This window comes from Hypomesus nipponensis, chromosome 13, assembly GCF_054491055.1.
Source record: "Hypomesus nipponensis isolate SF chromosome 13, ASM5449105v1, whole genome shotgun sequence".
Classification (NCBI taxonomy): domain Eukaryota; kingdom Metazoa; phylum Chordata; class Actinopteri; order Osmeriformes; family Osmeridae; genus Hypomesus; species Hypomesus nipponensis.
This window is the reverse complement of record NC_140373.1, coordinates 10269469-10294891: the sequence shown is the minus strand read 5'-3', so window position 1 is coordinate 10294891 and position 25423 is coordinate 10269469. Positions and strand designations below refer to the sequence as shown.

The 25423-nt window shown below is 52.0% G+C and overlaps 1 protein-coding gene across 2 annotated transcripts in view; it reads left to right on the top strand.

Moving 5' to 3' along the window:
* The window catches only part of slc39a11 (solute carrier family 39, member 11), a 46280-nt gene that overhangs the window by 11703 nt on the left and 9154 nt on the right, over positions 1–25423 (top strand). The window contains exons 4-5 of one of the 2 annotated variants that reach the window (XM_084670455.1): positions 1240–1398; positions 15936–16050. In XM_084670455.1, the coding sequence (XP_084526581.1) occupies positions 1240–1398; positions 15936–16050 (274 nt within the window). Of the gene's footprint in view, positions 1–1239; positions 1399–15935; positions 16072–25423 lie in introns of both variants that reach the window. The other variant, XM_084670454.1, reaches the window with a different exon arrangement.

The following is a 25423-nucleotide window of genomic DNA, read 5'->3' as shown; positions in this document are numbered from 1 at the left end:
ATTCTCCTGACCTGGCCGACACAGCTCTGGGTCGTGACAGCCACCAGTTGACGTGTCACCCACAGCGCTCAGCGAGACAGTGAGAATCGTCTGTATTGACTCAGCATAGGATCCTTAGGGGCCTCCCGTCAAATAGCTACTCCCCCCCCCCCCCCCCCCCCCCCCTCTTTCGCCTCCCCTTCTTGCAAGCCCTTGCCCCCCCGGCGCAGGGTGTGTCAACACCCAGCGACCACAGACACCTCCGCCAGCGCCAGCGCCGATTCACCCCCCCTCCCCTCTCTCTCTCTCCCCGGGCGGAGCGCTGGCTGGCGGCTCCCGGAGGCCTCGGCTGAGTGTGAATTAATGAGACTGTGATCAATGAGAGGCTGTAGGATCCTGCTCAGGGGCTGGAGTGCCGCTGTGGATGTTCTCTTTGAACAGGACACACACACACGCACACACATGCTTGTATGCGCGGACGCACAGCGGCACAGCCGTGTTCACGAACACACGCCCGCATGGCACGTATACACAAAGGCGTGTGCGCGCCCACCGGCACACACGAAGACCCAAACATGCGGACACACACACACACACACACATCTGTGTACAGGCAGAGGGCATGCATTATTTAGTCCTCTGTATTGTGTGAGGGGAAAGGTTCTAGAGCCCACTGGGAAGCACGTGGTCCTGTTCCAGGAACACAGAGATGATTATTTTGCTTACAAACTGACGCACACACACACGGACACACGCATCATGCAAGACAATTGTTCCTGCGTGGGCAGAGAAAGCTGCAGCCACAAATGCCCTTGAGCCTTCACAGCCCTCCCGTTCTCTGTCCTGGGCCCTGCCCCAACCAACCACACACACACACACACACACACACACACGCACACACACAGAAGTCTCAACTTTCTTTATCAGGTCACCCTGCGGGGCTATCTCAGTTTGGGGTACTAGGCTGCATAGCCCTCCTGATATCATGAGCTGGAAGTTGAAACTTTTATGTATTCATGTGCCCGCAAGCCCAAAATTATACACAAGGAAATGAAATCGACTTTATCTTGGTACAACAGTCTCTTGCAATGAAAGAATGTGTGACCCTGAAGGTTTTCTGTCGTTGTTTTCTTCCAAAAACACCCAACCACAAACACACCAAACCAGTCTGAAGCTTGTGACTGGCTTGGAGGCTTGACTGCATGCAGATTAAGACCTGCAACCATTGTCCTAACCGCCTGCTTCCTCTTCCTCGCTTAGGTCATGTTGGCTGCGTCCTATTGGTCGTTGCTGGCCCCGGCGATAGACATGGCCGAGGATTCTGGGAAGTACGGCTCGTTTGCATGTGTGCCTGTTGCCGTGGGTTTCACCCTGGGTGCTGCCTTCGTCTACTTGGCCGACCTGGTGATGCCTGCTCTGGTGAGTCCACACGCACACACACACACACACACACACACACACACACACACACACACACACACACACACACAGGCAGGGAGCGGTTATGATGAAAAGACAATGGATATGGATGAGAGGGAAAGAGGGAGAGAAACAGAGTGAGGGTGAAAGAGAGCTGGAGATGGGGAGAGGTAGAGAGAGAGAGGGAGAGAGAGCGAGGCAGACAGGGATAGGAAGAGAGGTATGATCCAGATGGACATCTGTTGCCCAGGATGGCAGCTCTGAAATCAGCTGCATTATGAAGGAGGAGAGGTGACACCCACCTGTCATGAATACTAACACACACACACAGACACACACACACACACACAGCATTATTTAGCTTGATGAAATGTGTTGTTGAAAGGTTCAGTGAGTCTATGTTCCTGTGTGCTGGGTTCACAGGTAAGATGGTGTAGAGACAGACAGACAGCCAGCTCAGCTCCAGAACCAGAGCCTTAGCGCACCATCACCCTCACAGCAGTCTTGTTGTTTTGTTCTGTGTGCACCATGGTCTGTTCAGCAGTACAGTACTTTACTGCCAATTACATTTTTAAGAGTGGCCAACACTACTTGACATTCTTGTGTCATTAACTACCACGTGACTACATAGCATAGTATGCAACATCCTTCCAGACATATTCCTCTTCTCCTCTCTCTCTCTCTATCTTCCTTCCCTCCACCCCCCTCCCCTCTTGTTACCCTGGTTTCCGGGGTGATGAAAGAAAGTCCTGCGATGGATGGTTCATGTGTAATCACAGGAATGACCCCCCCTGACCCCCATCCCCATGGTTACCCCCCTGGTGATCCCCCCTGGTGACCCCCCATGGTTACCCCCCCTGATGATACCCTCCAGGGGGTCAAAACTGTTTGGACAGCTGCTGGTGTCAGTTTTACTGGCTCTCAGGCAAACACTGGCCCCCTGAAACGAGGGAGGGCCGAGAGAAAGGGAGGGAGGGAGATAGAAGCGAGAGAGAGGGAGGGAAGGTGAGGAGAGGGGGTGGAGTGATGAGAGGGAGGAAGGATAAAGGGGGGAGGAGAGGGAGGAGAGCGAGGAAGGGTGGAGCCCATTGGAGAGGGCTAGATTCCTTTTATAACGTGTGTCTCCAGGAGAACATGAAACAAACTGCAAAGCTGTTGCTTAGTAGAGCAAGCTCTCCCCTCCCCTCCTCCGTGCGACGATACCGTCCGATAAGGTACAAGTCACCCCCCCCCATCTGCTCCACGGTCTCCATGACAACAACTCCACATCATCCAAAAGGGGCGGGGGGGGGGGATATTGGGGTGTGTGTGGGGGGTGGCGATCTCTCTGGATTTAGGAGGGGGAGAGCGTTGCATCATGGTCCATATATCAGAGGTGCTGTCTATAGTGTGCGGGGGGCTCCCAGCCCAGGCTGCAGGGGCGCAATGGGCCTGGGAGAGCCAGGACATGCTGCATGTTTGCTGGGAGTCCTGGGAAGACCAGCAGGGAGGACAGACTGTTTAGTCATGGTGGTGGAACAGAGCTGGCTCGTGACCTTACACACGCCCCTTACACACGCACACACACTTGCCTGCATACTCGCAGATGCAGGCACACCTTTTTTTGGCCGTTTGTAACAAGGACTGGTACATTGAAGTGATTTGATCCTGCTCCTCTTGACAGCCCCCAGTGGCCATTTCAAACCTGTCAGTCCTAACCTTTTTATGAGCTACTATACTTATCGACAATATGTGTATATAAGAAAGTAGCCTATGCTTTTGAAATATTTCTTATTCTATTCTATTCAATATTCTATATTGAATTATCTTGAATAATTCAACCAACAACTGAAAATGACATAACATACGAATTAAAGCAACAACCTAACAATAAGGACAAGAGAGAGGAGGAGGAGAGAGCGAGGAGAGGAGAGGAGATGTAGTGGATTCTCTCCTATTAATTTTAGGAGGAGAAACCTAACTTTTTATTTGACTCTATCTTTATTTCTCTCATTTTTTCTCTCTCTCTCTCTCTCTCTCTCTCTCTCTCTCTCTCTCTCTCTCTCTCTCTCTCTCTATCTCTCTCTCTCTCTCACATATACAGCTCATTAGCCCTCAACCTTCAGCTTCCACAGAGCTGTTCCCCGTCCTCCTTAGTTGAACCCTGCTGTTAGCCAATGGGACATGCTGTTCCACCGGACGTCCGTTTTCCTCCAAGACGCACGTGTGTGTGTTGTATGCATGATGGTTCACCACCCGGGATCTGTTTTGGCATCACTGCTAATTGGCCAGGTTCTGCTATCAGACCCCGGGGCCTCCCTCTCTCCAAGTGTCCTGCTGTTCTCTCTATTCCCGAAATCCACCCCCTCTGGACTCCACACAGGCCACACAAAGCAGCGGGTCGGCCTCGTCCTGTGTCTTCAAACAAGCGCACCCTACGGACCGGGCCAACCCTGTGACCTTTCTGAACTAATCAGCCTATTGCAGCCCAGGATGGGGTCTTTAACAACCGTGTTCCCCCCCCCCCCCCCCCCCCCCCCCCCCCGTAGCACTTCTTGAGCTCTCACAACTGACTGCATCAAAGGACCGGTTCACCGGCGTGTAACAGACGCGCTTGCTGGTTTGAGAGTGAAGTTGGCCCGGTATTGGTTCTTAACCAAACATATGAAGTGCATCTTTATATTACGGGTGAGAGACACAATGCCGAGCTGACAACTTTGATCTCCAGGAAGGCCTCAGAGAGTGGAGCTTTGCTTTCATGCTTTCAGTCACAGATCATTCCTTTCTCCTGTGCTGTGTCTGTGCTGTCCGAGAGGTTTCTATGGCAGAAACACTTCTGTTGATTTGCAGGTCTGTACGAGCTACACTGAGATGATGAGAGGGCTCTCACACACAGACACACACACACACACAGTGTCCTCATACATTAGATGAGAGGTTTTCTCTGTGTGTTGGTGTGTGTGTGTTTCCACCTGCTTTTCAGGAGCATGTATCAGGGTGATTGTTCCTGAGTTCTTTCATCTCCTCCTATTCGCGTCATGAGCACTTCCTGCACTTTGGCACTGATTATAATTACTGCAATGCACACACACACACACACACACACACACACACACACGTACCCTTCGCATACACACACACAGTTGAGCTGTGGCCTGCCTTGGCTGTATCAGGAGATGGGGCTGCCCAATAATACAACAAAATATATTGTTTTCATTAGTCTCCCTTCCCACTGTGGTCAGTGGTAACAACCACAGGGAGTCATCTCCTCCCTCTCTCGCGCTCACTGTCTCTCTCTGTCTCTCCTTCTTTGTCTCTCTCTCTCCGCCTCTCGTCTCTCCCCTCCCGTATCTCCCTCTGTCCGTCTGTCTCGTCTTCCTCTCTTGCTCTGCCTCACACCTGTCTGTGGCGCGACTCGACCCTGCTGAGGGGAGAGACGGTCTGTTCTGGAGCCAGGACGAGAACTCCAGGCAGCTTGTTAGCCTGCTTGTTAGCCAGCGTCCTCGAATACAAAGCCCTTCTCAGGCACGGCAGGTGGACGAGGCCCGGGTAGGAGTTGTCAGGTCAGCCTGTCAATGGGATCGGCGGCCTGGCACACCGCACAGACCAAGGCGAGGTTGTGCCTCCTGAATGATTGGATTGGCCAGGCAAACAAGAGAGGTTTCTCTCTCTCTCTCTCTCTCTCTCTCTCTGTCTCTGTCTCTGTCTCTGTCTCTGTCTCTGTCTCTGTCTCTGTCTCTGTCTCTGTCTCTCTCTCTCTCTCTCTCTCTCTCTGTCTCTCTCATTGAGTTGTGTGTGTGCTTGCTTTGTGTGTGTGTATTCCCTGCCCGGTAAACCAGCATGCTGGCAGAAAACTTCCATGATTCATGCGACGGTGAGGTTGGCTGGGTATAATGATGCTTTCTAAAGATCAGCTTCCAGGCTGGACCTGGGGTTTGTCCTGGCCGGGCGCTGCTCTCGCACCCACGCTGTTGAATAACCAGGACACTGGGAAATGTCAGACTTCGGTTCCCTGGGCTCGCTACCATAGCTTTCTGTTCCCTGTTTGACCCCCCCCACACCACCCCACTCTCTCTCTCTCTCTCTCTCTCTCTCTCTCTCTCTCTCTCTCTCTCTCTCTCTCTCTCTCTCTCTCTCTCTCTCGCTCTCTCTTTCCCTCTCTGTCTCTCTCTCTCTCTCTCTCGCTCTCTCTTTCCCTCTCTCTCTCTCTCTCTCTCTCTCTCATGGTGGATGAGGCTCAGGTGAGAGTTTTCAACGTCCCTTTTATTGTGGGATCCAGGTACACAGTGCAGGAGAACAGGAGATTATGTCCCCTGAATGATTTAGTTGGGCAGGTAAAGTTGGCAATTTGGAAGACACAGAAGAGTAGGCACTTGATGCCAAGGTAGTGTTGCTGGGGCTGGTCATAGCAAGTTAACGCGTTCCGTTTTCATATTGTAATCTAGTGGGAAGGTGCTGTGTCTGTATAGTTTTATGTGAGCTTCAGTGTCAGTAAGTAGGATCCAAGATGTCTGTGTCACGATGACTGGTGGGTAGCTGGGAGCTTTGACTGCCCAATAAAGATATGTTTTAAGTAAAAAGTCTCTCTTCTTTTTTTCTCTGTCTCGCTCTTTGTGTCTGTGTTTCTCTCGCTGTCTCTCTCTCTCTCTCTCTCTCTCTCTCTCTCTCTCTCTCTCTCTCTCTCTCTCTCTCTCTCTCTCTCTCTCTGTCTCTCTCTCTCTCTCTCTCTCTCTCTCGCTGTCTCTCTCTCTCTCTCTCTCTCTCTCTCTCTCTCTCTCTCGTCATTGGTGGTGTTCAGATTGGGTCTGTTCAGGCTGGGTCCATGCCTGGCTGGGTCCATGCCTGGGGGCTGTGAAGGATTCTCAGCCAGGTCAGCAGTGAGTTTGGGGAAAGGTGATCCTGAGAAGCATATATGAGAGAACACTTGTCCCTCCATCCAGTGGCCAGCTGGGTGCTACAAGCCAAGGAAGCTCCAGCATGTTCCATGGGCATGTTGAGAAGTGCACGTGGCTGACTACTTGTGCATGTGTGTTAACACCCTTGCTTACGTGCGTGTGTTTGGAGTGAATTCTGCCCGGCAACATTGACACAGAGGTACTTCTGATAAACATATGGTGTGCGTGGTGTGTGCGCATATGTCTGTGTGTGTATGTTCATGTGTGTGTGTATGTTTGTGCGTGTGTGTGTGTGTGTGGGGGGCTCCCATCGTACAGCTGTGCTCCAGCAGCTCTCCAACCGAGCTCAATCAGACCCCAGACCTGCTGCTGCCTGCATGGCAACAGGTGCCATGACAACCATCTCGGCGTGTCCAGGTCTCCCTGATGCGACGGCGGCGATGGTGGCGGTGCGCGTCGGCCCGCCCCGCCCTGCCCCGCTCCCCTCATGCAGCAGGCTGACGACACGGTGGTCTGGAGGGGCCTCTCCCTTTGTCTCGGGAGCTCCATCTTCAAGCATCCCCTAATGGACACGTGAACGTGGGTCTCTCGGACGTTGGCTCTTGCGTCCTTGCATACGTGTCCGTTTGCTTTGACCTCCCTTCTCCAGATGAACGGAGACCATGGCGACAGCCAGTGAGCCGCGAGCGGCCGTCTGCTGTCTGCGGAGACTGAGGCATATGGGGGGGGGAGGAGGAGGTAGACTTGTACTTCACCTGTTTCCTGCTCGCTCTGCTCCCTGTTTGGCCCTCTGTCGTGCTTCCTGTTTCCTGCTCGCTCTGCTCCCTGTTTGGCCCTCTGTCGTGCCTCCTGTTTCCTGCTCGCCCTGCTCCCTGTTTGGCCCTCTGTCGTGCTTCCTGTTTCCTGCTCGCTCTGCTCCCTGTTTGGCCCTCTGTCGTGCTTCCTGTTTCCTGCTCGCTCTGCTCCCTGTTTGGCCCTCTGTCGTGCTTCCTGTTTCCTGCTCGCCCTGCTCCCTGTTTGGCCCTCTGTCGTGCTTCCTGTTTCCTGCTCGCTCTGCTCCCTGTTTGGCCCTCTGTCGTGCTTCCTGTTTCCTGCTCGCTCTGCTCCCTGTTTGGCCCTCTGTCGTGCTTCCTGTTTCCTGCTCGCCCTGCTCCCTGTTTGGCCCTCTGTCGTGCTTCCTGTTTCCTGCTCGCTCTGCTCCCTGTTTGGCCCTCTGTCGTGCTTCCTGTTTCCTGCTCGCTCTGCTCCCTGTTTAGCCCTCTGTTGTGCTTCCTGTTTCCCGATTGACTCTGTTGTTTCCTGTTTGTCTCTTTGCCGTATCGGAAGACCGTCCCATTGTTTCGTTTGGAGGTGATGGGAATAGCATCCAGCCATTTTCAATGGAAATCTCCCTCTCCCCTTCTTTCTGATCCCAATCCCTTGAAGTTAGGCGGTGGCTTAACCATGACACTGGAACATTATCATTGTAATACAATGTGGGACAGATGTCTTTCCCTGCTTGTCGTTACCTCCTTCTCCTCTCCCTCTCTTCCCATTGTAGCATACCCTCTTTCTGTCTCGTGCTGTCTCTGTCCATTTGTATTTTTTCCTTCTCCTTCAACTCATAGCCTCTCCCTCTCAAACTCTCTTTCACCATCTCTGACTCCAGGGACTCTCTCTCTCTCTCTCTCTCTCTCTCTCTCTCTCTTTCTCTCAATCACTCACACCCTCTCCGAAATGTCCGTCCATGTATCTCTCTCTGGGACCATTATCTGGAACTTCATTATGTGTAACTCGGACATTCCCCTGTGGAAGTTCTCATGTGGATACTGTAAACACTGCTTCAGGGTCCTGGGGTGGTCTGTGCTCCTCAGAGATGTGTGTGTCTGTGTGTGTATGCATGCGTGTGTGTGTGTGTTATAGTGTGCGTGTGTGCACGTGTACATTTCTAGGACCGCTGGGAGTCTGTTCCTGACAAGGGTCCCACGGTACACATATGGCCAGGAATAGGCTCCCTCAGTCCCCATCCAGCACCCAGCCTGCCAGCCTGCCTGTCCTCCACACCTCTCCAGGCCTGGAGCCCTAAACCCACTCGCGTGGTCCCTGTAATGGCATCCCTGTAGGAAGCTATGAGCTAGTCTGTCCACACATACCCTGTCCACTACCAGCCTGTCCACAACCAGCCTTGATTTACATTTACATGTATTCATTTAGCAGACGCTTGTATCCAAAGCGACTGCCGAGATAAACCCCTCGTGTTCACGCCCATGCTTGTGTCCTCTCAGACCTCAGGCTGTATCCAGTGTCTACCCCTCAGACTATGAGAACATTCCAGGTGAGATTCATGTCCAGGTTCATGAGCAGCGCTGTGCTGAGTCCAGGGTGTGGATGGTTGCCGTAGCGCTGGTCTATCTCCCTGGTGTGACAGACAGCAGGGGGTCCCCCCCCCCCTGCTCCTCTCCGTAGCCTCCTGACGTCAGGGTGTCATCTCCAGACCTGGGAACTCTGCTTCTCTCTCTCTCTCTCTCTCTCTCTCTCTCTCTCTCTCTCTCTCTCTCTCTCTCTCTCTCTCTCTCTCTCTCTCTCTCTCTCTCTCTCTCTCTCTCTCTCTCTCTCTCTCTCTCTCTCTCTCTCTCTCTCTCTCTCTCTCTCTCTCTCTCTCTCTCTCTCTCTCTCTCTCTCTCTCTCTCTCTCTCTCTCTCTCTCTCTCTCTCTCTCTCTCTCTCTCTCTCTCTCTCTCTCTCTCTCTCTCTCTCTCTCTCTCTCTCTCTCTCTCTCTCTCTCTCTCTCTCTCTCTCTCTCTCTCTCTCTCTCTCTCTCTCTCTCTCTCTCTCTCTCTCTCTCTCTCTCTCTCTCTCTCTCTCTCTCTCTCTCTCTCTCTCTCTCTCTCTCTCTCTCTCTCTCTCCACACAGCCATCTTGTTAGTGTGTGTGTAGAGTGTAAGTTTGAGTACAGACTGGTGCCTGGCCGCGGTGGTCTTTGTGGTCCGTCTTCTCATCTCTTCCACACGGACGCGTGTCCTGGTCTGAACCCGCTTCCAGAAGTGTCTGGTACTGTACACCGACAGACGCTCGGACGGTGTCTCTGTGCGTGCGTTTGGCATCGTAGTGGCTTGCGGTGGTTTCATCCTGGGTTAAAATGCTGCAGCCCACACACACACCTTCAACCACCTGCTGTTCATTCAAAAGACTAAGTGAAGAGGAAAAGGGTGTTTAATTAGTGGAATGCCGTTTATATTCACGTGTGTGTGAGCAGTGGAGTGAGGTGTGTCTGAGGATGAATCCCTGCAGGGTGTTAAATTCGGGGGCCGGGGTTAGTGAGACACGTCACTGCTGTGTCAAGGAAACATCATCTCATCATGAACTAGTCTGTTCTCTGTGTCAGCGTTCCCAGAGTTACCTGTTACTGTGTGTGTGTGTGCGTGCGAGACAGAGACACACAGAGACACAGAGAGAGAGAGAGAGAGACAGAGAGACAGAGAGACAGAGAGACAGAGAGACAGAGAGACAGAGCGACAGAGCGACAGAGAGACAGAGAGACAGAGAGAGAGAGAGAGACAGAGAATGAATGTGTGTTATTGTGTGTGAATGTTCTGGCTCCATGTCCAGAGACAGGATTCAGCTTGTCTCTGCTCTGACAGCAGTCACTCTCATGGTCTGCTGCTCGATAACATCATGGGGAGGACGATGAGCGTGTATGGGTGTCTGTTTGAGACAGAAACTTTCTTCAACTCTCCTTCAATTCAATCTGCACAGAAGTGTGTGTGCGTGCCTGCGTTGGTGTGTGTGTGTTATTTGCAGACTGCAGAATGTCAAATACATTCTCCTAGGGATCTGGGTACAGATGGGAGTCGTAGTTGCATCTCCGGTTTCCGTGGAGATGGTGGTGGTGACGAGTGGGTGTTCTTACCTCATCATCGCTGCTCCAGGAACCATGCCTCATTACAGCCTCTTCACCTGGCCCTGGGTGTGAGAGAGTGCCAACATGGATATTCATGTTGGTATGCATTGACATGGGACACACACACACTGTTCACCGGCAGTTGAATGAAGACGCTGGAGGACACTGACGCAGGAGCTATGGATTTTGATGCTAAACCTTCTGCTCCCATGCTGGTCTCCCTCCTCCAACTCCCCTCTGTCCCTCCTCCCCCTCCCCTTTGCCCCTCTTCTCCTCCCCACCTGCCCCTCCTCCCATCCCTCCTACCTACAACCCTCCCCCCTCCTCCCTCCCTCCCTCCCTGACCGCCTCACTCCTCCATCACGTTTCCGTTCCTCCGCAGTTGCCAGCACACCTACCTACACACGCAACTGCTGTCATTCTCTCCCTCGCCATGCCCGAGGGTGTTTGGTGGCTTCGGTGTGTGTGTGTGTGTGTCATGCCAGGCCTAGCAACAGGAGGTGACGGAGGGTGTGAGGGAGAGCCAGGGTGACAGCAGGGACTGTGTAGATGCAGGGAGCTGACTGATTGGCTAACGCAGGTCCTTAATCACAGCCTGGATGGACGTGTGATTGATGAGCTGATTAGTACAATCAGGGGTTTCTCTCTCCTTCCCCTGGGCCCAGTTGGCTCGCTGAACGATGAATGATGAACAAACAGGTGCGTGTGTGTTTGTGTGAACCTACCCGTGCCTGCGTGTGTGTGTGTGTGTGTGTCTTTTTGGGTGTGCCTCTCTGTGTGTGTGTGTGTGACATTCATGTGTCTGCAGATATAAATAGCCGTTAGGGTTATCACCACTGGAGACAGGCTCATTAGGGACTAATGCCAGGCAGCTTCAGACCTGGACACACACACACACTCACACACACTTCACTGGCATCCACTAATTAGATCCCTGACACCAGGAAGGTTGAAGATGTCAGCCACGTGTGTGTGTGTGTGTGTGTGTATGCTTGTGTGTGGTTTAATAAGTGTGTGTGCTGTAGGAAGGCGTAGACCTGTATGCTTGGGCACTTTGAGAGTGTGGATTCCAGCCATGTTCGGATTGAGTTGAGGAGAGCAGCTGCAGTGTGCCCTCCAGTATCAGCCCTCTGTTTCATACAGGTGTGTCTGAGGGGAGATGGCCGTCATTAGTCCCTCTCTAGGCATGTGTTACTGTGTGTGTGTGTGTGTGTGTGTGAAGCTGGCATGCTCTCCCATACACATTTTATATTTGACACATTTGTGCCTTGTAATTTACACAGGGACAGGTGTTCCAATTGAATTGGATGCAATCAATGTCTTCAGTCCGCTGGAATTATGAAAAGTGCCTTGTTTCCACTGGGAAAACGGCGTGCAGCAAGTCCTTTAGCAGGTGTCGGGTCATGTGAGCCCGCTCATACTCACGCACGTATACACGCACACACACACACACACACACACACACACACACACTTGTTTCGTTTTTCTTCATGTGTAGGAGAAACCATCAAGGCCAATTCTACTTTCTGTAGCTCTGACTTTTGGGACTGTAAAGTGGGTCTTCCCGCCGTGCGGGCGAGCGGGTCGTCCTCCCACCCTGGTTCCCCTCCCATTACCCACGCTGCACCCCCCCGCGCATACATTTGAATAGCAATGTGATGACTTGGAGGGAAATAGGAGAGAGGGGAAGGGAGGGGGGCGGGGGGGGGGTCAGCCGTTTCACGTCCCCCCCACCTCCCCTGATCGCTATTAAATGTCAGCCGTCAGGAACAATGACAGTCTCCGGCCATCAGGGGTGGCCGGGTGGCCCCCAGACACCTGGATGACTGATCACTCTCTGATCAGAGACGAGTTCCTCTGCCAGCCATGTGACTGCCGATGGGGGGGGGGGGAAAGAAGAGCACCCCTGCTCTTCTGTGATTAATTACAGGTTGTCAGGGCGACGGCCGTGCGACCTCTGACCTCTCACCGGACGGAGGCGGGCTGGACGCCGGTGCTGCCGTGACAACCACGCTGGAGTCCCGGTATACAGACTGTGTTACCGTGTTGCGCTCCCTTACACAGAGGAGACGCATCACATGCAGCATCAGAAGAAATACAGAAAGAAAGGCTGCCGTTCGTGGTCAGTTTAGTTTAATGACATACAAATGGATTGATTCATCGTAATGACTTCAATATCAATAACCACTCTAACCTGCAATAAACACACTGCATATCAAGCCAGGTTTTTTTTCAGTACGGTATGTTACGTTTTAGAATGGCAACTATGTCACAGTACTGCAGCTAGGATACAGTACTGTAGCTACGTCAGGCTAACTGTCCTCTGAAGGATGTGTACCTGAACTCCCCAGGGGGCAGTCTGCTTCCGGAACGCTCCCCAAGCCCTTCATCTCTGGCCTGTGTCTCACAAGACACTGACGTGACTCTCTGGGATCTCCGCCGTTTCAAGACGGCTGCTGCACGTCGAACCCTTCTGACGCCACTTTGAGCTGTCATAGATTTCAATCAATCAAATCGTATTTGTACAGCCCAGTGTCAAAGAGGGCTTCACATACGGCCGCAGAACTGGCAGGAAAACTAGAAGAGAAAAAAAAAATGGAAGAAACCTTGAGACATAACCCTGAATATGTAATCCAGCTGTATGAATAATGCAGGCTGGCCGTGAGAGATGCTGTTAGCCAGCCAGGGACAATCCTGGGAGTGCATCTCACTGTGAATTTAGTTTGAAGTGAATAAAGTTTGGATTGGACTGGATGTGATTAGCATGTCAGGGAGCAGAGAATCCTCAGCCTCTCGTGACAGTGTCTGTTAGATCACGCTGCTGTCACACACATGGACTCCTGGTGTCTAGTAAAATCCACAAAGGGAGGGAGGGAGAGAGGGAGGGGAGAGAGAGGAAAAGCGAGAGAGGGAGAGAGAGAGGGAGACAGGGAGGGAGAGAGGGAGGGAGGGAGGGTCGGACAGAGAGAAAGAGGAACGAAGGTCAGAGAGGAAGTGTGTGAGAGGGAGAGTGGGATCGGAATGTGGCAACGTTGGGAGGACGGGGGAGGCTGGGAGAAGAGAGGACGGACGGAGAGACGGAGAAGGAGAGCGAGCAGGAAGTGTGAGGACGTCTCGCAGCCGGCGGGGCAGCGCGGGCTGGCGCTCATCTCCGGAGCACGGCCTGCTGGGTGAGCACAGCCCGGGACACCGGAGGAGAGGGAGGAGAGGTGGAGGGGCGCGGACGAGAGAAGGTGGAGAGACGGTAGGGGACGGAGGAAGAGGGAGGGCTGAGGGAGGAGAGGCAGAGGGAGGGGGGGGGGAGGGGGAGGCATGGGCAGAGAGAGGGAGAGTGGTAAGGGAGGAGAGAGAAGGGGGGGGTCGTGAGAAGGAGGCAGAGAGAGAGAGAGGGGTAAGGGAGGAGAGGCAGGGAAAGAGAGAGCGGCCGAGAGAGAGAGAGCAACAGGGAACAGAGCAGAGTCATTTCTGCTCCCTGAAAGCTGACGTCACCACAGAACAGTGGGCGAAGTGGCAGAATGGTGATCTCAGGTCCGGTTGGACCTCTCCCCTCAGCGTGTCTCTTACACAGCCATGTGCTGTCCTGTCTCTCTGCAGCAGACTTGGTCCAGGTTGGGTGGCGGTTGGTAAAATAGCACCATGGAGAGCTCCCTCCCTCTCCCCTCCCTCCCTCCTTCCCTCCAGAGGCTTGATCCCCTGTCTCCCCCCCTCTCCCAGATAGGGGTGTTTCGGGATGTTCCGGGGTGTCCCCCTGCTCAGAGCCCAGTGTGTGGCCAGGTCATCAGTAAGGGATCTCAGCTAGTCCACCACACATCCAGCCATGCTGCTCCTCTAACCCCACTGCACACAACGCGCCGCCTCTCTCCCCTGCCTCCATCTCTGCCTCGGTGCCTGCCTCTCCCTGCCTCTCTGTCGGTCTCTGTCTCTGTCTGCCTTTTTTCCACCTCTTTTTTTTTTGTAACTCTGCCTCTTTCTGTGTCTCTCTGCCTCTGCCCACGTCTCTCTCTACCTCGCCCTGCTTTTCCCTGAATCTGCGCTCTGCCTCAATCTGCCTCTCGGACTTGCTGGTTGTACATAAAACCACAGAAAAAGATGAGCAAACACACACACACGCAGCACAACTGACATCCTAATTCCGCTGCTGGCGAGGGCTGTATCAAGAGAGATCTTTCTGGAAGGCCGGAGCCGGTAAATCAAACAAATGTGGATTGCATTGCACAGGGCAGTGTGTCATTTTAGAGGACGCCGCCGTGTGAATGCTTGAATACCCTCATCTACTTCTCTCCCCAGCAACCCTGAATGATGACTGTGGCTCCAGCGACACATTACCACTGAAGCTCAACAGCACACTGTCATAGATTCAAATTGCCTACACACACACACACGCAAACTAGATGTTTTATGTAGCGGAGGATTTCAGTTATAGCCAGGGGTCGTTGGCAAGGCCAGCCCTGCTTGGTGTTGTGAGGGTGATAGCACAGTGTGGGATGATATGACTGACTGGGTGTTGTGTAGCATGGGGCAGTGTGATATTGCATTAGGTGCTGTGTGGCTTCAGGCCTGCCTCCCCTAGGAGTGTCCTTGAGCTTGTGTGTGTTGAGTGTGAGTGTATGTGTGTGAATCAGTATGGGGGAATGCTCTCCGGGGTTGTGTGTTTGTGTGTGAGAACAGTATGGATGTGTGTTGTGTATATGTGTGTGTTTGTGTGTGTGTGAGAACAGTACGGGTGTGTGTGTGTGTGTGTGTGTGAGAACAGTATGGGTGTGTGTGTGTGTCTGTGTGTGTGTGTGTGCTGCCGGCCCTCTGTGTAAGGTGCTTATGGAGAGAAGAGATAGTGTCAGGGGCCACAGACTGAAGCCAGTCAGGGTTAATTGTGTCCTCTGGGATAGGAAATAACCTCAACACACACTTGTTTCCAGAAACACACACTCACACAAGCGCATCCAGAGGCACGCACACTCACTCATTGATACCAAATCACACACACACACAGGTCCTTGCTTATGCACACACACACACACACAGTCTTTCTGTCTTATTGACCACATTCATTTTGAAAACCCCCCCTCGTCATCCTCAGTCCTGCTGCACACCACTCTGGTATCATTCCTATTCTCTCTCTCTCTCTCTCTCTCTCTCTCTCTCTCTCTCTCTCTCTCTCTCTCTCTCTCTCTCCTCTCTATCTCTATCTCTCTCTATCTCTATCTCTATCTCTCCTCTCTCTCTCTGTGTGTGTGTGTATTCACCGGCTTTTAGACCTGGAGTGTGGAAAGGAATAGGGATGAATGGAGGAGCCAGTCTTAGCGAGAGCTCGTGTGTGTGTGCCTGGAAGATTGCTGCAACGGAAGAGTGCTGCTCTCAGAAAGCTTTCAGTGGACCTGCTCGTCTAATCTGTTCCTTTCTTTAACAGCATGTTGACAAGGATTTGTTCATTCACACTCAGACTCCAAATAAACAACCTGGATTCTGAGCAGTGAATGATCCAGCTATCAACCAGTAGTGAAGTAGAGAGTTTTCTAAGAATACTTTTTCTGTTGTTTTCTGAGCAAGGTTGCCTGTCAAATGTGTTGGCCCTCGCCCAAACGCACCCTTCTTACAAAGTTTAATTGGAAATCAGCAGTTCATATAAAACTGGCTAATGAAATTAACATACAAGGACATTTCACACTGTCGCTTAGCCCATACAAAGTTGATTATGCATTTACAAATGGATCACATGCATTTGTCCTGCACACACACACACAAAATTATTGACAGATATCTTTGCTTGTTTGTGTGTGTGTCCAGGGCGTGGGAGCAGACCCTCACACAGCACTGGCCCTGCCCCCAGACGCCAAGCTGGCCAAGGAGGAGGAGCCTATGTTCTCGACCCCTGACCCTGAAGAGATGACCATCAGGATAGGTAGAGGTGGACCGCTCTCAGGCAAGCCTCCATTCATATACCATCACCATTGTCCCGCCCCCCACTTCAGGTTAACGGGAACACCGATAGGCTGGTTTGAATCGATTTTCCAATTGGACGAGATGGAGATTCAACAGGAAATTAATTGAATCTCCTTAACAAGAGACCTTTCTTTGATGGCTTTGATTCATTTGGTGTGCCCTCTCTTCATTCCAACCTTTTACTCACTGTCGGTCTCAATTTGTTTTACGTTCTCTCTCTCTCTCTCTCTCTCTCTCTCTCTTTATCTGTGTAATCAGTGTGTCTCTCTGTCTTCCTGCTGTTCTTGAATCAAGGCCGTTATCCGCAGTTGTCTCACTGTTTCTACCTCTTTATTCAGCAGCAAAGGACATCCCTATGTGGTGACGCACACACAGAAACCAAACTTGGGGTGCATTTTAGAGTTGTCATTTTTTTTCAAAATGAGAGAACATGGTTGTGACCTGAAGAACTTGTTTACTAGGACAGCTTCCAGTAGGTTCTGTCCATGTTCCAGGCTTTGCACTGGTCATGTTGCGGGTCGCACGGTACAGTGCAGATGACCGGGGAGGCGGGATCAAGCGTCAGGGCTCAATCAACGATACAGGACACAGCTGGGCTCATTAGCCCAGCCAAGGATAGCACTTCCTTTAAAACACCCCCTGACCCCTATACGCTAGAGACACTAGGGGCTGAGAGCTTACACCCCTCATCCGCCTTCCTGCCTGCCTCCTCTACTCCCTCTCATCCTTCCCCTAGTTCCTCCCCTCCTCTCTCCTCCCCTTGTTTTCTGAGCACATTCAAATCAGTGTTTAGCTCTTTGTTGTGTTTCCCCGTGCTGGTTCTTCTAGACAAAGTCTCCGAAGGGTCTCCAGCTGGTGGAGAGGATGAGAAATTAAGCTGCATGTAGGTGTGCGGTCGTGTTATGGCCTCCTTGGAGGAGGGCAATTACTGTGAATTGGCTTAGCCGGCTTACTAAACAAATGATCAGCATGGGTGCATATGGAAGTTCAGTTTTTGAGGAGGCTTGTTTGTTTGTTCAACCTTACACGTGTGTGTGTGTGCGTTGGTGTGTTGTTGTGTGCCCGGACACACACACATACACACACACACATATACACACACACACACACACACACACACACACACACACACACTGTAAGCGCTCAGCAATCAATTGTGTAGTGTACGTGGAATGCTGCGTTAGCTTCTCAGTGAGAATGTTCCAGATGTAGGCTTCTAGAATCCTGTCAGATCCTGGAATTTCTGAAGTTAAGGAGGGACACTGACATCACCACACCTCTGCCCCTCCCCTGGGCTCTTCCCCCATGCTGCTTCCTGCCTACTCTCTATCCTGTCTTGTGATTGGTAGATACAGGTTCTCATGCTCTGCAACAAACTTTCTGATTGGTGGTTGGGATCTTGAATGTGACTCTGCGGTGATGTTTTGGACTCTTCTGGAATATTTCTTGTTTTTTCTTTCATCTAATCCAATCATGTGTTTGGGCTCCAAGGTTTATGTGGTGCTGGGGTATAAAGGTGACTGTTTAACCAATGGTTCGTTCCTCAGCCATCTTAGAAAGCAAAGTCCAACTTCAAGCCAAGCTCTCAAACAGCCCAAATGTGTGGTATATGAATGCGGACGGTGTATCCTGCCCTTGTTACCCAAATCAGTGGGAACCTTCCATACCTCTGTGATGATTCATGTTTCTCCCTCCGTTAGCAGTGTAAAAGGTGTGAGGTTTGTGAGAAGAATAACACCGGTTTTCATGGGTAAGGGCTTGACCTTTTGAGTGTCTACACTGAAACAACCCGGGGAGACGTACCTTCCCTAGTGAACCATGTGCCGTCCTGCAAGCTCCATGGCCGGGGCCCGCTCCCCCAGGCCCGCTCCCCCAGGCCCGCTCCCCCAGGCCAGCTTCCCCAGTCTGGGGAGGGGGTGAGGGGGCAGCCAGGCTGCTGAACAGAGGAAGAGTGGACAGAACTTTGCTGCCTGAAACTGCGTACATGGTGAGCATTGGGACTTGATACAATAGAACCATGTACCCGTGGAGCATTGAGACTTGATGCAAGAGGCAAGATCATTGTACGGCTGTGGAGCATGTGAATTGGAGGGAACCAGGACACGCATGATGTCATCTGGAATAATTCATCTTTAACAATGTTGCTACGGTTGCTACTGTACACATGTTGCTGTCTATCCCCAAAGCACACACACACACACACACACACAACCAGTATCGTTCCCTTCATCCGTTATGCGTGAGTATGCATGTCAGTCACGACACTCACACATCGATATGACCATTGATCGATAACCATAGACGATGGACATAGGTTCGACTTCTGGTAGAGTGTTCCTATCTGGGGGAAGCAGTCCTTGCCTCTAAACATTCATACAAACAACATGAGGCGAGGGAGCAAATAGAATACAATTCCCCTGATTGACAGTACCATGCAGACAACACAGGGAGATGGAGATGGCGGAGGATGGCAGCAGCACTGAATCGACGACAAGCCGCGGGTGAGTGTACGTGCATCTGTGCTGCATTTCTACTCCCGCCCCTTCCTGACATGGACCAATGGGCTTAGAGTCACACAGGTGTCACACATCTCTCTCCACTGGCTACCCAGCAACGCCCGCATCAGATTCAAGACCCTGGTACTGACCTTCCGAGCAGTGAACGGGACTGCACCCGACTCCAGGTCTCTCCTGCAGCCTTACGCCCCCACCCGTCACCTATGGTCTTCTTCAGACAACCGCCTGGTGGTCCCACCGCTCAAGACCGCCCAGTCCCAACACAAGCTCTTCTCCTGCCTGGCCCCCCGGTAGTGGAACCAGCTCCCCACCTCCATCAAAGACACTGATTGTCTCCCCACCTTCAAGGGATGGCTCAAGACGCACTTGTTCCGGGAGTACAACGGCACTTAGGAATGCTTGATTGGACCTGATGTTAGTCAGACCCTAACCGCTCAGCCACCTAATATTTTACTGTTGATTGTTCTTTACAGGTACAGTCTGGCACTTTTTGGGGTTTGTGTTGTTTTAATTTGTAACTTGTATAACTGCATGCTATTATGGGTCTTCCCTTTGGCACTTGTTTAGTTTTTCACAATGTATGCTTCATGTTTTGGCTGCTTGCAATGTTTGGGACTACCTTGTTGTTATGATCAGTGACCTATGCTCTTTTGTAAAGCTCTCTCTTGGAAGTCGTTTTGGATAAAAGTGTCTGCTAAATGCATAAATGTAAATGTAGGTGTAGCTAATGAGTGCCTGAACTAGGCTTCGCTCATGTAAAGAATTCACTTTGGGGTATCCTGGGTAGCCTGGTCTGTCTGCAGAGTTAGCTGCTATCCTGGTTCCAAAGTCTTGGCTCTGTGTCTGTTCTCAACCTTGCCAACGCTACGTCTCCTCACGTGTGCGAGTGAGTGTGAGTGTGTGTGTGAACCTGGATGAATGTGATTGTGCGTGTGTGTGTGTGTGTGGGGGGACAAGATGGCCGCCGAGGCCCAGCAGAATGTGGACTGGAGCCACCCTGTTCCAGTCCTGTCTCTGTGAGTTAGGGGAGCCCGTGATGTCTGGCTGTCGTGTCCCTCCAGCTACGGCGTCAGCAGACAGCTGAAGACTGAGCTCCTCCGAGTTAGGGACTACAGTTTGCCATCTTCGTATGACGTTCTGTCACATGTCCCCCAGTTGTTGGTTTCCCTCTTGTATTGTGTCTCACCTGGTGTATGTCTGACTCTTCGCCCTCCTCGCCCTCTTCAACCCCCTCCTCGCCTCCACCTCACTCACTCACTCTCTCCTCCTCACCCCCTCCCGTCTCCCTCCCCACCCCTATGTGTGTGGGAGAGGCCTATTTTCCCAGAGCCTGCTCAGTGATATTAAGAGATGATCTGATTGATGCAGACCTTTCTGGTCAGAGCACCTCAGCATGGTGATCCACCTCCCCTCTCTCCCTCTCTCTGTCTCTCTGTCTCTCTGTCGCTCTGTCTCTCTCTCTCTCTCTGTCTCTCTCTGTCTCTCTCTGTCTGTCTGTCTGTCTGTCTGTCTGTCTGTCTGTCTGTCTGTATCTCTCTATCTCTCTCTCTCTCTCACTCACTCTTTCTCTTGTCCCCCCATTTCTTTCTCTTGTTCCTTTTTCTGTTTATTTGCCTCTGTCTCTCCCCCCACCTCTTTCTACATTTTCTCTTTCACTCCCTTTACTTCCTTATCGACAAGGAACACATTGTTTGGCTTAGCCCTTTTATTGTTTGCCCAGTCTTTCTGTGTGTGCGTTGATACTACTGTGTGTGTGTGTTTGTGTGTGTATTTGTGGCACTCCACAGACATATCAAATTCACTCATATCTGCATTTCCACCAGAGTCCGGCTGTTACCTAGCAACAACTATCAGTGGTTGAATGACAGGTAACATGCACAGCCTTTATCTTAAGCTACCAGAGAACACAGACATGCGTTAGGGTCATTCTGAGTCACTCAGATCGGTCTCTTCCTCATCTACCTCTTCTCTTTCCTTGTCTTTGTCTCACAGCTCAATTATGCTAAGTCACTTTTATCCCCCTGGCTCACACACACTCTCACACACTTGCACACACACACACACACACACACACACACACACACATACACACACACACAGCCTGTTTGAGTTGCTCTGAGAGGATGGATGGGTGCGGCGTGAGGCCCAGTGATTGAGCCAGCCCCCAGTGTGGCCCTGTGCAGCCCTCAGTGTGGCCCTGAACAGCCCTCAGTGTGGCCCTGAACAGCCCTCAGTGTGGCCCTGAGCAGCCCTCAGTGTGGCCCTGAACAGCCCTCAGTGTGGTCCTGAGCAGCCCTCAGTGTGGCCCTGAACAGCCCTCAGTGTGGCCCTGAACAGCCCTCAGTGTGGCCCTGAACAGCCCTCAGTGTGGCCCTGAACAGCCCTCAGTGTGGTCCTGAGCAGCCCTCAGTGTGGCCCTGAACAGCCCTCAGTGTGGTCCTGAACAGCCCTCAGTGTGGCCCTGAACAGCCCTCAGTGTGGCCCTGAACAGCCCTCAGTGTGGCCCTGAACAGCCCTCAGTGTGGTCCTGAACAGCCCTCAGTGTGGCCCTGAACAGCCCTCAGTGTGGCCCTGAACAGCCCTCAGTGTGGCCCTGAACAGCCCTCAGTGTGGCCCTGAACAGCCCTCAGTGTGGCCCTGAACAGCCCTCAGTGTGGCCCTGAACAGCCCTCAGTATGGCCCTCTGCAGCCTGGTGCAGGAGCTCTCTCTGTTTGCCTCGCCCTGGACTCCATCTCAGGTCAGGCTGCCTCTTCTGAAGAACGTGGGGTCGCTCCTGGTTGGTTGTTTCTCAGGAGAGTAGTTGAATGTCGGGTGTCGCTAGGTACGTTGGCATTCACTGATGACGTTGAAGCGAATACGAATGCTTCTCACTCTTTCATTTCTCTCTCTCTCTCTCTTGACCTCCCTCTCTCTCCCTCTCTTACTCCCCCCTTTTATCTATTTCTTACTGTCTTTCTATTGCACTTCTTTCTCTCTCTCTGTCTCTCACTCACTCTCTCTCACACACCAAGTGATGAGTGGTCTGCATTGTGTGGTTACCTGGTCTCTCCAGCCTTCTTTGTCGTCCCATTTCTCACAGCATCTTACAGAGTGGCAATAACGACAGTGGGTGGGTGTATCTGTGAGTGTGTGTGTGTCTGTGTACGTGGGTGTGTGCGTGGGTGGGTGTGTCCGGGTCCATTATCCTGGTCTTACTAATAGTCAGGCCACAGTTAAACGCCTCATTTCCACTGGAGATAAAGATGGATGACTTAACCCTCTGTCTGCTGTGTGTGTGTGTGTGCATGCTTGTGTGTGTTAGTTCCAGTGTGTCTTCTGTACAGAAAGTGCCATATATATGGGTGGGTGTGTGTATATATTGTGAAGGGCTGTTGTCGTGGGGATTTGGAGATTTGGAGCCATCAGTGAGGACTGCTAATGGTCACAATAGAGCTCTGACATGTGAATGCTGATTGGCCGCCATTGTTGCTCCATAAGGTCACTATGGGGTTGAGGTTATGGCTAATGGCATGTTTGTGTGCCAGTCATGAGTATTTGGTTGAGTGTCTGTGTGTTTGAGCGGTTGGCTGTGTGTGTGAGTTGTGTTTCTGAGCATTTTGAGGTGTTGTGGTCTGTGTGTTTGTGCGTGTCTCTTGAGTGCATGTGTGTGTCTAAATCTGTGTGTGTGTGTGTGTTCCTGAGGTAGTAAAGAAAGGGTGAAGGTCGAGTGTGACTGAGGAGGAGGATGACAGTAATTACAGACCAGCAGAGCGGAGAGGAGACCGGGGCGAGGAGGGTCAGGCGAGAGGAAGAGGAGGTCAGGTGAGGGGAGGAGGAGGAGGGGGAAGAGGAGAGACAGAGGGAGCAAGGGGGAGGAGGCGGAAGAGAAACGAGAGAGTATGATGGATAAGGATCTGGATCATGGAGCCTACATCACAACATCATTGCCTTTGGAATCCACATCATTAGTCCCTTAGCATAGTCCAGTCACGTCCATGCTAGCGACATACGACAAGTTGCCTTATCTAAACACAAACTGTATGTGTCATTTATTCCACCTTTAGACACATGCTATTTAAGAATACATCCTTATGTCCAGTTACTGGCCTCCCTTAGAGACTGAGGCACACTGGCGCTGTGCTTACTTTGTGCTGTTGTCAGTGAGTACTGAGCATTCCTTGACTGACCACCGAATACTGCTAGAACGACGCACTTCTGATCCTTGACTTTCTGCTGTATTTTCCATATGCACAATTTGAACATCACTTTGAGTGTCTGCGAAATGAATACTATGCGAGGAAAACGAAAGGCGTATGTGTCAAAATGTATCTGTGTGTAACTGTGTGTGTGTCTGTGTGTGTGTGTGTGTGTGTGTGTGTGTGTGTGTGTGTATGTGTACATGTGTGTCTGTGTGTGTGTGTGTGTGTGTGTGCTAAGCCTCACCTGTCTGAGGGCACTATGATTCTCTCATAGTAATAGGCCTGGAGTGAATAGCAGCCAGCCTGTCAATCACAGTGACAGACAGCTGCTTCTGGATGTCTTCAGATTGGCTACCAGGAAGTAGGAAGAGGCCCCTCCGACATCCAGTCACAACACATTCCTGATGACTTCCTGAGCGTTTGAGATTGATTGATTTATTTGTGTGCATGCTCATGTCAGCTGTATGCAAATGTTTTGTGTCTTTACGAGCGTGTGTGACGTGTGTGGATGTGTGTGCGCGTGTGTGTGTGTGTGTGTGTGTGTGGATGTATGTGCCGTGTGACACCACCCATGTGCTCGTACATGCGTGGGCACCATTGACTCTGTGTCTGAGGAGAGCCGTGGTTTACAGTGTTAATGAAGACCTCCATCCGTCACCTTCTAATTGCCTTGACCACCCTTCTAGTCCCCCCTTTTCTCGCCCTTCTCCCCCTCCCCTCTCCTCTTCCACCCCTCCCGGGTGGTGTGTGTTGCGGGGTTGAAGTGTCGTGTCATGTTTGTGACGTGTGGTATGTTTGTGCTGTGTTTGATAGGTGCATGAGGCGTGTGGATGTCGTATGTGTAATGTAATGGTGGGCGGCGTGGTGCGGTGTGCCATTCAGTAGACATGTAAATCCTTACTATCCTGCAGGCTGCAATTAGTCGAAGTGTCGGATGGAGGGTCGTCTGTATTTGTGTGTGTGTGTGTGTGTGTGTGTGTGTGTGTTGGTGTGTGTGTGTTGGTGTGTAAGAGGCAGAAGGAGTGTGGGGCTTGATTGATTTCAGCTGTATGATATGTTTCACCCCCCCCGCCTGGCAGCGGTACACTTCATCTTCCTTGTTTAGCATTCTCTCCTTCACGCTCTCCTACTGTTCTCTCTCTCTTCCTCTCTCTCTCTCTTTCATGCTATCCGTGTCTTTCCTCCTCTCTTCCACTTGGGCCTTTCCTCCCTCCTTGCTCTCCCTTTTCTCTCCTCTGCTCTCCCCTCTTATTACCTCTCTCCTCTTTCTTCTCTAGCCCTCGTTGCTGCATGTCTCTTGCCATCTCTCATCCTGTCCCTCCATTTCCTCTGCTCTCTCTCTCTCTCTCTCTCTCTCTCTCTCTCTCTCTCTCTCTCTCTCTGTCTCTCTCTCTTCCTCTGCTCTAACACACATCCACCTGTGCGTCCGTCCATAATCAGTAATAAGTTTTCCATTTGTGTTGTCCTCTCCTTCATTCCTCCACCCACTCTCCTCCACTCTCCTCCATTCCTCCACCCACTGTCCTCCGCTCTCCTCCACTCTCCTCCACTCTCCTCCATTCCTCCACCCACTGTCCTCCACCCTCTCCTCCACTCTCCTCCATTCCTCCACCCACTCTCCTCCACTCTCCTCCATTCCTCCACCCACTGTCCTCCACTCTCCTCCACTCTCCTCCACTCTCCTCCATTCCTCCACCCACTGTCCTCCACTCTCCTCCACTCTCCTCCACTCTCCTCCATTCCTCCACCCACTGTCCTCCACTCTCCTCCACTCTCCTCCACTCTCCTCCATTCCTCCACCCACTGTCCTCCACTCTCCTCCACTCTCCTCCACTCTCCTCCATTCCTCCACCCACTGTCCTCCACTCTCCTCCATTCCTCCACCCACTGTCCTCCACTCTCCTCCACTCCTCCTCCACTCTCCTCCACTCCTCCACCCTCTCCTCCACTCTCCTCCACTCCTCCACCCACTGTCCTCCACTCTCCTCCACTCTCCTCCACTCTCCTCCATTCCTCCACCCACTCTCCTCCACTCTCCTCCATTCCTCCACCCACTGTCCTCCACTCTCCTCCACTCTCCTCCACTCTCCTCCATTCCTCCACCCACTGTCCTCCACTCTCCTCCACTCTCCTCCACTCTCCTCCATTCCTCCACCCACTGTCCTCCACTCTCCTCCACTCTCCTCCACTCTCCTCCATTCCTCCACCCACTGTCCTCCACTCTCCTCCACTCCTCCACCCACTGTCCTCCACTGTCCTCCACTCCTCCTCCACTCTCCTCCACTCCTCCACCCTCTCCTCCACTCTCCTCCACTCCTCCACCCACTGTCCTCCACTCTCCTCCACTCCTCCTCCACTCTCCTCCACTCCTCCATCCACTCTCCTGCCTTCTCCTCGCTAACTGGGACTGTTGATCCAGAGTGGCCATTAGAGAGACACAATAAAGATGACTAGAGAGGAGAAACATCTCAAACAACAACATCCACACGACCATGGAGACACCTTGATTGCTCCGCTCCTCGTCTAAGTGGCAGTTGTTGTTGTTGAAATGGTTTGACACTTACATCTGCCCCCCCCCCCTTCCAAATCAACACAGTTTTCGAACTCTTAAGCTGTCTGTAATGAGCCTCTCTGCAC